Below are 15,569 nucleotides of genomic sequence, written 5' to 3' on the forward strand. Positions count from 1 at the left end.
TTCTTTCTTTCTTTCTTTCTTTCTTTCTTTCTTTCTTTCTTTCTTTCTTTCTTTCTTTCTTTCTTTCTTTCTTTCTTTCTTTCTTTCTTTCTCTGTCTGTCTTTTTCTGTTTGTCTGTCTATCTGTCTCTATCTATCTTCTATGTGCTACTTTACTGCAGATGCATTTTCACAAAGCTGTTTTTGGTGGATCCACATGACAGTCCCATAATTTTTTTCTTCTTCCTTTTTATTAATGCACTGTTTTTACTCAGAGTTTGCTGTATTCACAGAAATTTCTATGAATCAAAATGCCTCCAAGAAAGCCACAACTTTTGAATAATCATCTAGCTAATTTGATTCCATGAAATACTCAAGCCCACTTCCTGAGATCAACTTGAGGTAAAGTGTGAATAGATTATTTTGTGAGTGAAATTGTATTTTAACATGTTTTGACATTTTAATCAAAAGAACCTAATTTCTCCTTGCGCATTTCCCAAGCTCAAACGATATATTCAAAGAAAGTGGAATTTCTGAGCCCATGTGCTTTAGTAACTGTACATTAAGAAAGTTTTGGGCTTTGAAATCTAATGTTTTCAGAAGCTAACAGAGCAGCAAAATATCTGTCATATTTTGAACTGTGACAGAAACTAAGGTACAGAATGATCTGTAATTTATGAGTCAAAACTGACAGTTATTATTCAAAAGTCCAGTTTTTACTAAATTAACAGCACAGGTATGTGAAGAAAAAACACTATGTAACTAAAGACATAATTCATTGTAAGAGATGACTGCCAGACTTCACAACAAAGCCAAAGATCACAGCACACTAACATATCTTTGTTACAAACCTAAGGGTTTTCATTTCTCTTAGTCCTTTCTACACTGCTACTTCAAATATCCCAAAATCTCTAGTATGAGGCATTACTGATTTACAGATGTGGGAAGTGGAAGCTAATGCACCTTACCCAGAGCCTCTAAATCCTGACATTTACACACAGGACTACTTTTGCCCCTATTTCTAATATCCTACAACACATTACACATGTTTATAAACACATAGTCCTTACAAACCTTTAAAGTGAATCCAAAATTTCAAGTTACAATTAATCAACAAATTTCTGGTTGCTTTGAAAAGGATGCTACTTGTGACGTGTAAGACAGGCAGTCTGTGGCTAACTGGAGTGTCACATCTCTCCCTACACACCATCCCACAGCCACCCCCATTTTGATAGCTAACAAAGGGGTAGGAGCCTTACCCTCCAGAGCAAAATACAAAAACTGTTTTCCCATTAGTTAAGTAATTTTCGCCCACAGCCTGCTTCCTACATGCAGTCTTATATATGCTGAATCCCATCTAGTGAGGAAAATGTGAATTTTTTCCAATAATTTGGTTATTACTAGGTAGTTAATACTAGCTCTTGAATTGCTAAGGCTGGGGGGGAGTGAAAAATTTGTTCCTTAACAAAATCTATTGGACAATGCAAGATGGAATGAGAAAAATAACTGCAGCACCCATCACTCATAACGTACTGACACAAAGCCAGGCTGAATCTAGGAAAAAAGAATGATAATAAATATTACACAATAGGAAAGAACAGCATTATCATGTTTTGAAAAATGTATCAGTAATGTAATCATGTTATTATGCTGTATATAACAATGCATGGCAGCTAACCAGTGGTTCTAAGTATATTACTATTTCCCTGGCCAGAAATCTGTGCTAATAAGAAATGGCATCCCCTCACTCCATAATATAAAATTCATTTGTGCCCCCACCTCCACCCCATTCCAAATAGTGGTATTTCAAAACGGCTCTGGCATCTACTTTCCTAACTCAAAAAGAAAAATGTTATTTTTAAAAAAAATTTAAATGCTTGGAAGTAAAAGGATTTTCTCTGTAAGAAGAAAATTTTCCTTTTCCCTTGTTTGAAACATTAAGTCATGATGGTTTTCAAGCTGACATATCAATTATGATGGGTTGATGGCTACACTACATTGCACTGAAGCAAATCAGTGCAAAATGGAAAATTGAGAGTAACACAGACATAAAGACAGACACACACACACATCACCTCTTTACAGCTTTTCTGCAAATTCTGTCAAAAAAAAAATAAAAAGGAATGTAACTGGCTCATTCACAGTGAAAATTTAGCTGAAACCCTGCTAAATATTCACCTAAAACTGGACACATGCACAGTTCTTCACTAAGCTGGTAATGGGAAGAAAGCATGCAAGCTGTTTCTCACCTGTAATATGGTAGCTAACCTGCCGATTGACATCAGATGTGTCTTCATCCCAGGTGCTAAGAACAGCCACAACTTCCCCTGGAGGGTCACTCTCCTTCACTGACCCTCTGTACACCTCGTGCTCAAAGACGGGTGCATTATCGTTTATATCTGTCACAGTGACTGAGACCAAGGTGGTTGAGGACAAGGACAAAGCTTCCCCCAGATCTGAGGCCACAACAGCAAAGGTGAAAGCAGAATCCTTTTCGTGGTCCAGATCCTTCAGTGTACTGATCCAGCCACTGTTGCTATCAATGGTGAATGCTTCTGTGATCTTCTGCAGCTCCGATTCCACTGCAAGTGTGTACATGACCTGCCCATTCGCACTTGAGTCTGCATCAACCGCTTTGACTTGCATAAGTTTTGTTCCTATGGGCATCCCTTCCATTATTATAGCATCATAGTTAGCTGTTTCAAACACAGGCTTGTTGTCATTTACATCCAACACCTTCACCTCCACATCCACAGTCAGCACAATGTCTACTTTGTCTAACTGAATTGTGGCTGCAACTTTGAAGTGGAAGGCGGGATTTATTTCGTGGTCAAGTCTCTTATCCAATTTTATGAGCCCTGTGTCTTTCTCTATGATGAAAACCCCATCTTTGTTGTTTTCAGGTAGCTCACCATTAACTGTACTATACAAAGCACCTTGATTGGGCAAAACATGCAGAATGTCAATAGTACTGCCTATGAGTGTGTCTTCTGCCACGGTGAAAGAATACTGGGGTTGAGAAAAAGAAGGCAAAATGGTTTCTGGCGGTAAAACATGGATGTAGACAGGAATGAGGGAATGTTTTACAGGAATGCCACCATCAACTGCTTTGACAAAGAATGACAGAACAGTGCTTTTCAGGTGGTTAAAGCTACCCTTGGTGACCATCCATCCATTATCTGGATCTATTTCAAGCAGATGAGCTATTGAAACCGAGGCTTCGCTATACAGAGAATAGGTAATTCTGGCATTGGTTCCATCATCTAGATCTACTGCTTGCACTTGGGTCACCAAGTAACCCTTCCCAACATCTGCTTTGACACTTGCTCTGTATTCGACTGTCATAAATTTGGGAGCATTGTCATTCTCATCCACTACTATCACTCTCACAGTGCAAAATGTAGTCCTGCCACCTCCATCAAGGGCTCTCAAGAATATATCGATATCACGTTCCAGCGGGTTCTCACGGTCTAACCTCTCAGTTGTCAGAATCTGCCCATTTGCATCAATCAAGAATCGGTCCTTGGCGAAGTCATTTATTATGGAGTAGCTGATCTGGCCATATACACCGGAATCCCCGTCGGTTGCCTTCACGTGGATTACCTTCGTTCCAGGAGCAGCGTTTTCTCTAACCTCTGCAACATAAATGCTCTGTGAAAACACAGGGCTGTAGAGGTTGGCCCCAAGGATCTGTATGTGCACCTGGGCTGTGCTGGTGAACAGCCCGTCTGACACAGAGACGTTTAGGCTGTACATGGGCTCCATCCTCTGCTTGCGATGGTTGGAAAGGGTGATAACACCACTCTTGCTGTCCATAATGAAACTGGTCCGATCATTTCCTGATAGGATGCTGTACTCCAGCCTGTCAAAATCAGAGCTGTCGGCATCAGAAGCTTGGACACAAGTCACAAAATGACCCCGAGGTGCCAGTTCGCTCACATATGATTCATATATTAACTGGTTGAAAACTGGAGGGTTGTCATTCATATCTGTTATTGAGATACTAACGAGAACCTCACTGCTCAGAGGTGGGAACCCATTATCGGTTGCTCTGACTTTCAAGCTGCACTGCTGTATGAGTTCATGATCCAGCATCCGGGCTGTCAAAATTAGGCCACTGCTGCTGTCTATATGGAAATAGTCAGTGCTGTTAAAGGTGTCCTGGACTATCTGATATTGTACAATCTTGTTATTGTCAGAGTCAGCATCAGTAGCAACAACCTGCAGTACAGGAGTTCCAATCAAAGAAGCTTCGGACAGAGTGGCATTATAAGCTGACTGATCAAAAACTGGAGGATTATCATTAACATCATTAACAATCAAGTCCACAGTTACCTCAGCGCGAGCTCCAGTGAGAGCATCGCTGGCTCGCACCATCAGCTTGAAAAGAGAATTTATTTCATAGTCCAGTGGGCTGATGACACTCAGAACTCCAGTATCAAAGTCAATATTAAACTGGTTGTAGGGATCTCCATCAACAATGATATAAATGATACCCTGGCCTTCTGGACTGGTTGCATTTATGCTTAAAATTGGCATGTGCATTTCTACATCTTCATTCACGGAAGCTGTATAGAAGGGCTTGTCAAACACAGGCATTGCTTTGTTAACAATCGTAATGGGTAGCTCTACCGACGCAGACAACGATGGGTTACCACCATCTTTGGCAAGAATGACGACCAAGTACTCTATATTAGACAAATCAGTATTGAAGGCTTCTTTTAAAGTGACGCTACCAGATCCTCTATCAATTTCAAAATGCCCATAGTCTTCCTTCAGCAGGTATGACACCTCGCCATTGTCACCCTTGTCTTTATCAATAGCTGTCACTCGATATATCAGGGTACCAGGTTCAGCATCGACCTGCACAGCAGCGTAGTACGGAAGCCCTACAAACACCGGGGCATTGTCATTTATGTCCTCAATGTAAACTCTCACCACCACTCGAGCGACACGGAGGTGATCTAGCTCACGGCTTGCTTCCACCACCAACTCATACAGCTCCTGCTCCTCTCGGTCAAAGGGGATACCAGTGGTCTGAATGACTCCTGAGGTGGATTTGATCTTAAACTTGTTTCCTGGGTTTAATATGCTGTATTTCAAAGGCTCATTGAGGCGGTTGCCAACAGCATTCACCACAGCGATCTTTGTGATATTGGTGCTGTTTTCTGAGATCGAAGTGGAATAAAAATTTTGTGTGAAATGGAGTCCACTATCCATAGCTTCTTTTACCATTATTGTCACCATAGCAGTGCTGTAAAATTTCCCATCGGATACTCTTACTATTAGCATATAATGGTCTTTGGAGAGACTATTGTTTTTAATGGTGACTACCCCTGTGCTTGAGTCAATTAAAAAATGGTCCATATTGCCTTCAATTATACTAAATGTTAGTTCTGGAGGGATCTCTGAATCAGGGTCTGAAGCTTTGACTTTGAGAACCTCAACACCAATGTACGTGGGCAGGAGCAAGACTGTCTCAAATACGGCCTGGCTGAAGACTGGTGGGTTGTCATTGACATCAGTTACCTCAATGGTCACTTCAACTGGGCTCTCTGCTGTAAGCTGGGGATTCCCGCTGTCTCTAACGTGAACATGGAAATGGAAGTGGGCTATCGTTTCATGGTCTAAGTTTGCAATTGTTCTGATTGCACCTGTGCTGGAATCTACCGTGAAATACTTTTTTGCAGTTGATTCAACAATCTGGTAGACAAGCAAAGCGTTCTGGTTGCTGTCAGCATCGGTGGCACGTATCACAAGGGGACTATTATTCGCACTCCGGACCACACTGTTCACAGGAGCAGCTTCGCTTATGCTGCCCGAGTACTGAGAGAAGAGAAAAACCGGTGGGTTATCGTTTTCATCAACAATCTGAATGTTCACAGTGGCATTTGATGCCATGCCTGCCATATTTGTTGCCTGTACAATGAGCTGATAGGAGGAAGCACGTTCATAATCAAGGGCCTTTTGACTGGTGATCACTCCAGAATACGGGTTTATAGTGAAGACTCCATCAACATTGCCATCTTTAACCTCGTAAACTAACGTAGACTGACTGATTGCAGAAAGAGAAATGACAGAAGTACCAATATCCACATTTTCATTAACCTCTGCTTGGTATTCTTTTAGAGTGAACTTAGGGTGGGAGTTATCTGCCATCGTCACAGATATCCGCACAATTGCTGTTGCAGACAGCGCTGGAGAACCTTGATCAGTCACTTTGACTGATAAAACAAACTGTCCCATTGTGGTTAAGTCTGGCTCCTTGAGTAATGTAATGATGCCTAAAACTGGTTCAATCTTGAATGTGTTTCCTGTGTTTCCTAAAACAAAAATATAGGAATGAGATTAGAAATTAAACACTCACTTGATGGTAACTTAAACCAGGAGCAACAAGTTGCATTTTTAAAGGCAGTTACTTAAAAAAAAACCCAAGAAAACCCCAATGTTGAAGTATTCTAAAGGCCTTTCTAGACTTTTTTTCTGCTAGAGAGCTCAGTAGATGGTATAGGTATTCAAAGTATCAGAAACTCAGGTGTTGCTACCTCTACCTTGATTCTCAGCCTCTGAGCAAGAATTGCATGTACTTTACTCCTACTGAAGTAAGAAAAAGCATCCCTAAATTACAGAAATTAGTCAAATACATGTACACCTAAGGCAAAGAAATGAGATCAGAGGCTAACAAGCCAATTACATGACTAATGGATAACAACTCAGGCTCCTAATTGAATGGGATATTAAGAAACCATACAGGAGATTACAGTAGTTCAAGACTCAAAGAACTGAATATAAAAAGGTTAAAGTGGCATTTAGAAAAAATAAAATAGAGCAAATAGCATAGAAAAGAGATTCAAGTGTCTTGTGGCATGAAGGTTTATCATATGATCTCTGAGGAGGATGAATGCAGATGAATGAGATTTAGCAGAAAATGTCATGAAATGCCTCTTACAACATGAAAGCACAGATATCACTGACTGCATAAAGGTGAAAACAGTAAGTTTGGATCAGAGAACTTTTTGAGGGCCTTTATTTCTTTCTGGTCATTTTGCCAATATCTTCTTCAGCAAGACACATTCAAAACTTTCTGTATGTATTCTTACCCTGTAATTAGAAATCATCTTTAATTGGCAATCCTTATTTTTCTGTTTTACTGAGTGCTTGCTACATATATATATATGGCATATATAAGCATACAGACTCTTTTTCTGAATTTGATTCTAAATGCAAAAAGCATATACTGAGTTACAGTGATTTCAGTCACTATACCATGTTTCCTCTATTGTAATTAATTCTTAAAATCCAGAAATGTTTCCAATCTACAGTCAAGCATCCAACCGAGGCTGGGAGAGAAATATATCTCAGGTGATACAAAAGAGGGTTGTTTTTTTTAATAGCAATTGTTACAGATACTGTGCACAGAGCAGTAAATGTGTAAGTTGCAGCTGGAATGCCAAATGCATGGAATCCTAAATGAAGTGAGGTAATGTGAACTATTTTTAAGATATGATTCACTACCTGTTGTAAATTCTGGAGGCTAATTTAAGCTACATACTACTCTGTGTAGTTCAATACTGATAGTGGCTTTCTATTTATATTCTTCCTTTCAGATCAGTAAAGTTTACTCTACTAGCTAAACCAAAAATTGTGCTGTTCACCCAGGAGGTGAGATTCTTCCAGAGCTACAAATTCTCATAAAAATCACGGTTATCTGTCACATTTACAGACACTACAAATGCTGCTGCTGTTATTTCGTCAGTGCTTGCTAATACAAATAATTTTGAGCCACTGAATGTCTCCTGCAAGGCCAGAGCTGGTTCTTCTCCTTTAGGAATTTCTTATGAAATTACACAAAAACTACTTTCTTTACCAATTGCTCTCTTCAGAGCAATGTAAGATAAGGTGAGCAATTCCCTTGAATCAGAGGGCTGTGTACAATCCTGAATTCTGCAGTTAAAATCAATATCCTCAACTGCACATTTTATGGATCATAGAAACTACAGCAGCAGAATACTGAATTTTGATGCATCTGAGATTGGGACATCTGTGGATAATGAAACTGGAGGAGTGTGAGGCCTGGAGTGTAAGTAAATGGAAGTCTGAGGTCTGACATTGCAGAGAGAGCTCATGAGGAAACATAAACAGGCTGTAATGAAAAAGAGAGTCTCTAGAAATCATCTAATAGCTAAAGCATCTTTTCTAATCACAGTATTTTTCTGTCTGCATCATGTAGGATTCTATTACCAGTGTAATGGGAACTACAGTCCTTAGATGTCAGGATGCTCTTTACATTATGGTGGCACCTCCAGATGATTTGGAACCCATAATAGTAATAAGGTGTCAAGAAAAAGCTGGAAATAATCTTGAAAAACACTGCTCCAAAAACCTGATCCAGTGGGCTCAGAATTTGTTCCATAAGGCACAGCGCTGTCCTGTCTGGGCACGTGTAAGATTACCTCTAATTTAAGTTAAAGGCCACTGGAGAATACTGAGAAATAACTGCTCAGACCAAATGCAGAGCATAAAGGAAATATTTGGAGTGCTAACATCTTCCTCATTCTAAGTTCAACACTTTCAGTTGCGAAAGATTTCATGTTCTGGTTTGCTGAAGGTAATCTCCTTCCACAGAGCATACCAAAAATGTTCCTTGGGCCTTCTCTAAACTTCAGGTTCTATCATCTTAATTTAAGGTGTGAGCTTGAATGATATGAAGCTAAATCAGTATGAGACAGTGTAGATACTCTTGTTTCATTAGTTATTTGTCACTTAGCCTGTTCCTAATTGACATAAGCTATCCTAGCCAGTAACAAGTCTTTATAATACAGGGATAATAATGATGCAGTAGGATGAGACACTAATGCCAGGAAAGGCTTGTGATCTGCCTAATGTGAGTGAAATCTGAAGTTCCTGTAACTACTTTTTATGGAAATATAAGTTTCAAGTTTTGCTAGTATTACAGTGGAAAGATTCATACTATGAATCAAGCTCCTTAAGCAGAAATGAAACATTACAAAATGCTAAGGTTACAAATTTCTAATTCTTTCTCTCTTTTTCCAGGCACCCCCCTCTTATATATCTGTCAATGGTTTATCTCAAAGATAATTCTTCTGATTCATGTGACCCAGAGAAACTTAAATTCACTCGCATGTATGGCAGTGATAATGCAAATGTTTTACTACTGTGCTGTTGCACCTGTAGAAGAATGCTTTTGCTGGTACAGACTGTGTGCTGAATGTAAATATCCACAGTTTAACAGCAAAAGCAATTTTTATCTGGTATCAGATAGTTAGTCAGTTAGTTAGTCAGTTAGTTAGTTAGTTAGTTAGTTAGTTAGTTTCAAGAGACCTTGTGCCATTAAAATGCTCTGGCAGAAGTTTTAGCATAGTCCTGTTCTTAGTCTCTGTACTCCTGTGGTCTGAATGCTGGCAAAGATGTCAGGACATAACAGCTGTTGTGGCATTTTTTTATGGAAGATCCACTGTACACTAGTCTGAAAACAGAACCCTGAAAACAAGTCACTGGCAGCAGTTTTGAGCAACTATCTTCCGTGATGGCTTTGACCCAATGACTCAGAGGTAGCAGCCTCTGTAGCCATCTGTTGAAAATGACTCAGTCACAGAATAACAGAATGGCTGGGCTGGAAAGGGACCACTGGAGAGCATCTGCTCCAACCTTCCTGCTAAGGCAGGTTCACCTACAGCAGGTTGCACAGGATCCTGTGGGGTTCTGAATGTCTCCAGAGGAGACTCCATAACCTCTCGGAGGCAACCTATTCCAGAATGAGTTTGTTCTGACAGGTTTTGAGTACAGTAGAGTCAAAAAAAGAATTAAAAAAAACCCCAATGAAACAACTCCTTTGCCCATCTGTACAGGAGAAAGTAGACCAAAGAAGCTGAATTGTGTGTCAAGACAGATCACCATCACATCACTGTTCTGTGTCTGGCACAATTCATGGTACTTCATTTTTGGCCTCTGTCCTAACCTGCTTCAATAGTATAGATAAGCTCTGCATTTTCTCCTTTGTCTTTGTCCAGAGCCGTGACCTGCAACACTGCTGAGCCAACTGCTGCTGATTCAAACACTGAGGCTTCATACAATGGGCTGGTGAAGTAGGGACTGTGGTCATTGGAGTCTTCCACATTTATGATGACTCGGGCCAGGTTTCTTCTATAAGGGAATTCTTGATCTCGAACCTATAGAACAAGTGCATAACACACAATTTGACAGTCATCTAGCAAAAACTTCACAAATATTACTCATCTGAGTGTGAATACTACTTTCAGTTTTATTTAATACAAGGTAGTAAAAAAATCCATTTGTCCCAAAGAACAGTCTGAAATACATTCACACATGGGATGGCAGATACTAAAATCAGAGAAACAGGAAGAAGCTCAGCGACTTTTTTTTTCACTTGTGAAAAAATGCATTGCAGCTAACCATCATGACATGAATTTCTGAAGTGGTAACTTAAATTTGGGTTGAGGTTCACAAGAAATTCTTTTTTTTTTTTTACTACTTGCTGAAAGGTCATGCCTTTTTCTTGCCACTGCCTTCTTTACAGCATATAGGCATGTCAGTCTAGTGCTTGTAGCTGCCAATGGACTACTTCATGATTATACACGTAGATGATCATGTGAACAGTAAATAGAGCAGGAATCACTTTATGAAGTGCTCGTAGCTGTCAACAGAGGTGTAAATTACCTGTCTCAACCCCATCCAAAATACCTCAGCACTGCTTCACTGATAATCCTGCCACCACTATCTCCCCAACATTTTAGTTCTTCTTAAACAGAGGAAAAGACCTGTTGTATTAAGATGAAGATCAAAACCAAGCACCAGGGAATTACCTCTCTTAGCCAAATGTTTCTGTGACTCAGTTTATAGCTATTTCTTAGTCAGTTTGTCAAAGGACTTGCAACATTTTACTCTGTGAGTGGAGACCACACTCAGCTTGATCTTTCTGCATTTCACAGCAGCTTTTTGCATTCTAGGGTGCCCTGCCAAAGCTTCCCCTGGACCTAACACACCATGAGCAGTTCCTTAGAGGGCCTCTGCTGCAGAAGTCTTAAGTGGTTAAAGAAAGTAGTGGACTACAATGCTTAAACTAACACAATGTTTTTTGTTGTTTGGGTATTTTTTGCTTGTTGTATTTTGTTTGGTTTTTTTTGTTTGTTTTTTTTTAATTAAAACAAAAATGTCCATGATATACAATCTCCACTTGAAAACAGACAGATTTATGTTCTGTAGTCCAGGCACACCAAGCAAAACTTGGTAATTAACTTCCTTCTGCATACCCAAAGATTTGGAAATGTCGATAAAAGAAAGCTATTTTGTATATCAACAGTTTATGTACTGAAATAAGTCCATAAAAGTAAGCTATAAATGAAGCTTGTATTCAGAAAGGCTGTAAGCGTTCTCCATGGCAAGAAAGCAGTTATCTCCCTGTGAATAACTTCTCAAATAACTTTCAGCCTCACTTCAGAAACTATGAAAATTACCTTGAAGGAGAGGACCAGATGCCAAGAGATTAAATAATTTCCTGCTTGCTCTCCCTTGAGATAGAGAATCATATCACATTCCATACAATGAATTCACAATAAAGTTTCCCAAAAAGCTGAAATAAAAACTGTGAAATAAATACACAGCAGGGCAGGTAAGATTAAATTAGTAGCTACTCACTGCACTGAGCCCTTTGCTCAAGTGAAGACTACTCCAGATATATGTACCTGAAGCAGCCATGAGTGTGGCCAGACCCAAGGGAATATTGCATTCTTACCATGACATTAAGGATGTGCTTATCTTGAGCTTCGTGGTCTAATCTCTCAGCTGTGTAGAGAACCCCAGTGTTGGGATCAATTCTGAACTTCCTCATGCTGACTGTATCGATGCTGCTGTGAATGGTGTAGCTCAGCTTATGCTTTTCATCTCTGTCTATAGCTTCAATTTGCAGAATTTCAGTATCAGGGAGGATGTCCTCTGAAATGGTGACATCGTAACTTGGCTGAGAGAATTCCGGGCCGTTATCGTTGTTATCCAACACTTTGATGAGAACCTACAGTTAGTAAAATAAAGAAATTCAAAGTTATTGAAGTCTAGTCAGACTACTGAATAAGCACCTAAAGAAATGCAATTTGCTTTGAATGGCTGAAGATGTTATGCTGCTGCATGGTGGGACTGAGAAATGTTACTTAATATTAAATGCCTACTTTTCAGATCAGAAGAAATGGAAAGGATTTGACTTTGGAAACAAAATGATACTAACTGTAAGATCTACTCAGAGCCTGATAAAGAAGCCCACATTTTCATCTGCAGTGGTCATAAGGAAAGATTTTGTCCTTCCTTGTAACTGCCTCAGTTACAAGAGACTTCTAGAACTACTATCCAATTTCCTTTCCCCTTCACTATTAATAAGGCTATAAAAGAATCCTTTTCACATTGCTTAAATCTGCCTTTTATACAATCAAGATTCAGCTGAATCCTGTTTTCTGTCCAGTATATTGTATTGGGGCTTACTGGCAACATCACATTGTAACAGCAGTGGAGTCTTCAAGTTGCTGTGACACCTCAGATTGTTCTTACAGCACCTGAGGTGGGCAGAGAAGACAAAACCTCACTACCACACAAGCACACCCCACACACATCAATACCTACCACCAACGACAGCCGATCTCAGGGCACTGGTGACACAGAAGGATTCTATTTTTTATTACATCCACACTCTCCCTTTGCCAGTCATGGCTGTCTTTATTCCCAGCTAATTCTCTTTCCCCTCCAACACCTATTTTCCTCATTTCTGTTGCAGTTTATGAATGGCAGAACACTAAAACTGTGAATGAACACCGTGCTCTTTGCCTCAAACTGTCTTTGAAACTTCAATATTGATCTTAAGGAAACCTGGAGAGGGACAGAACAGGCCAGGGTGCTGCTCTTGCTGCCTATTACACCCATTTCAATATATCGCAAACTGACCCTGATAAATAATAAGAATCACTGCTTTCCAAGCTTTGCCTTTCACAAGTTACATTATGCATGTGTTGCTCTGATGACATTTTGTGGGTTTTGCCATTGGAGAAGTCACTGCCTGGGGGAAATGTGCTTTGCAGACTTTGTAAGCCACAGATAGCTGGGGGCAGTGTGGCAGCAAAACCCTTGACAAACTATGTAATACTGAAAGCTGAAATCTGAAGAGTTGACTCTTTTTCAGTGCTAGAAACAAAAAAGTATCTTTCCCAGAATACGCCTGTGAAAGCACACATCTAATTTTACAGTAAATAAAACAGAACAAACTTTTTATTCAAAGGCTTTGAAATAAGAAAAAGTCCAATTAATGACTTGGGAAAGGCCACACACAGGACTCCTTGGTCAGAGTAGGAGACCTGACCCATCTCTCATGATTTCTTTGTTGCTTTGTTACTTGGCTCTTTTTTAAGCAAGTATTTTAGTATTTCGCTTGATCAAGCCCTGTTCACCCATACTTTCTTAACACAAGGAAAATACAGCTATACTTTTACTGCAATATTGCACAAACAGATGTTGGCCTCAGAGGGGAATGAAACTTTAGATTTCCATGATATGTGGAAGGCTTTGCAGAATACATTACCAGAAGGAACATGAGCAGTTGTAAGAAGCAGTTGTAATGAACTAGCCTGGGAACTGTTCAAAAGACAGCTGAAATAAAATGCTCTGTAAGTTAAATGGCATAGGACCTGGATTCCATACAATTTAATTTTCACCAGATTATGGCACGCCAGAGTGAAGCAGGGTGAAGCTTATATTAAGTTATGCTTCAGTCTTGGACAGATAGCAATAAAATTGGGGGGTAATACACATTACTAGGCCTATAATAATGATGAAGAGTTACTTAGGTTTTTATAGTTTTATTGTTGCTGTAATATATCAAAGCATGTTTCTGATCTGAGGAAAAAAATCCACCCAAATACATATCTTAAAAATACGTGAAGAAACTAGTTTAACATATGAAAGAAAGCCTGAGGAAAAGATTAAAGTCTTGAACTCTAATCTAATGGGGCAGAGAGCCAGTGCTGAACCACTTTTTTTAGTGTAAGGGAGAGACAAGAGAAAAAAATAGGAGTTGGGGATAATCACTGTTTAATACTTTAAGGTATTTTCTTGAGCAGTTTTGATATTCTCAGTTCTTGACAGGTACCACTATAACATGACTGGATTATTTTACTGCTGCACTGTTAACACAGATAATTTATTTTTTCTTTTCATTCATGACCAAAAACTTTGTCATGTATCGTTTTAGACAGTCCAACAGAGAAGTAAAAACTTTTCAAATGGGTTGAAAACACCAAGAGTGTTTGACTCTGCTGACAACAGTACAGTACAGCCTAACTTGAACAAGTAACCTTCCATGTGAGGGGACAGGCTTGTATCTGTGAATTTATTTTTTAAAATGGTGTGAGCAAGCTGTTCTGGGAGACAAAAAAATAAATGTACAGAAACACACCAATGTGTCTTAGAAGTACTGCTACTCAGAAGTGACATACTATTTTGTTTGTGTGGTATATGATCACCCCAGAGCAGCGATTCACTTCCTGTAATATCTAATGCATTTTGGGATGTCTGCAAACTGAGAAATCAGAAAAGGGTAAAAAGGTTTCTCCATCCCAAGGCACTATGACTGTCCAAGCCACAGCTTCATGATTTTTGCCTTCACTAGACTTCACAAAGTGAGCAGGGTGGAACTGGACCAGCATCAGAGACCAAGGGTAACCCATGAGACTGTGGAAATTACAGTATGGATTCAGAGAGAAGCATTTCTTCCCACTGAAAAAGGTGTAAGTTGTTGCCCTGACACATATACGGACATAATCATCTTTGGGGAGTGTGAGGCATGGAGGGGGTAAAGATAAAAAAATTGAGGCCCTCATTCACTGTGATTATCAAACTTACAGGGAGCTATGCACTTAAAATTGCTTTGATCATTGCCAAAAAAACCCTTATTTTTCCTTCTTTATCTTTTCTCTCTTTCACTTCACATCTACTGTAGGACTGATCAAGTGCCTGTTTAAGTGGCAGGCATCTTCCTCCCTAGAGATGCCAGTATTTTAATGATTTGTCAAGTGATCTACATTGAAATACACATTATTTATTACATACTTTGCACTTCAACAGCCACTTCCATCTGGAGATGGAAGGCAGTGGGTTAGAGATGCTAATGAATAAAGAAGTCATTATTGATTCACAATTTCTTCTATTTAAGCAGTTAAGAGTATTTCTAATTTTTGTCAGCTGTCCTTCAAAATCCCCGAGAGTCAAATGTAATTTTAACATTTCTCTCCTTTAATAGAGGGGGGTGTATTTTCCTTGCAACAATAGAAAGTTAGGTTATATATGGGAATACTGATTATACAGAGCTCTGTTAAACCTATAAATGGAATTCTTTAATGTTCTTAAAAATTGAGCTATCTTGGGAGTTACTTGAAACAAAATCAGGTAAAAGAAAATGGAATTTTAGTCCCGTTTTAAATACGTATTAGTCCCATGGTTCTTACAACATTTCTCAGGAGAAAGTGACTATTATCCCCATATTTTGCTCAGGAAAATAATGCCTTGCACCAAGACTAC

At 39.4% G+C, this 15,569-nt stretch overlaps 1 protein-coding gene across 11 annotated transcripts in view; it reads right to left on the reverse strand.

Moving 5' to 3' along the window:
* Nucleotides 1-15,569, reverse strand: part of FAT3 (FAT atypical cadherin 3) — a 340,610-nt gene that overhangs the window by 75,828 nt on the left and 249,213 nt on the right. For all 11 annotated transcript variants that reach the window (XM_015635094.3, XM_015635120.3, XM_015635102.3 and 8 more), the window contains 3 exons: nt 11,752-12,027; nt 9,958-10,168; nt 2,228-6,301 (listed from right to left, as the gene is read on the reverse strand). In XM_015635094.3, coding sequence (XP_015490580.1) covers nt 2,228-6,301; nt 9,958-10,168; nt 11,752-12,027 — 4,561 coding nt within the window. The remainder of the gene's footprint in view (nt 1-2,227; nt 6,302-9,957; nt 10,169-11,751; nt 12,028-15,569) is intronic.

This window comes from Parus major, chromosome 1 (genome assembly GCF_001522545.3).
Source record: "Parus major isolate Abel chromosome 1, Parus_major1.1, whole genome shotgun sequence".
Lineage (NCBI taxonomy): Eukaryota > Metazoa > Chordata > Aves > Passeriformes > Paridae > Parus > Parus major.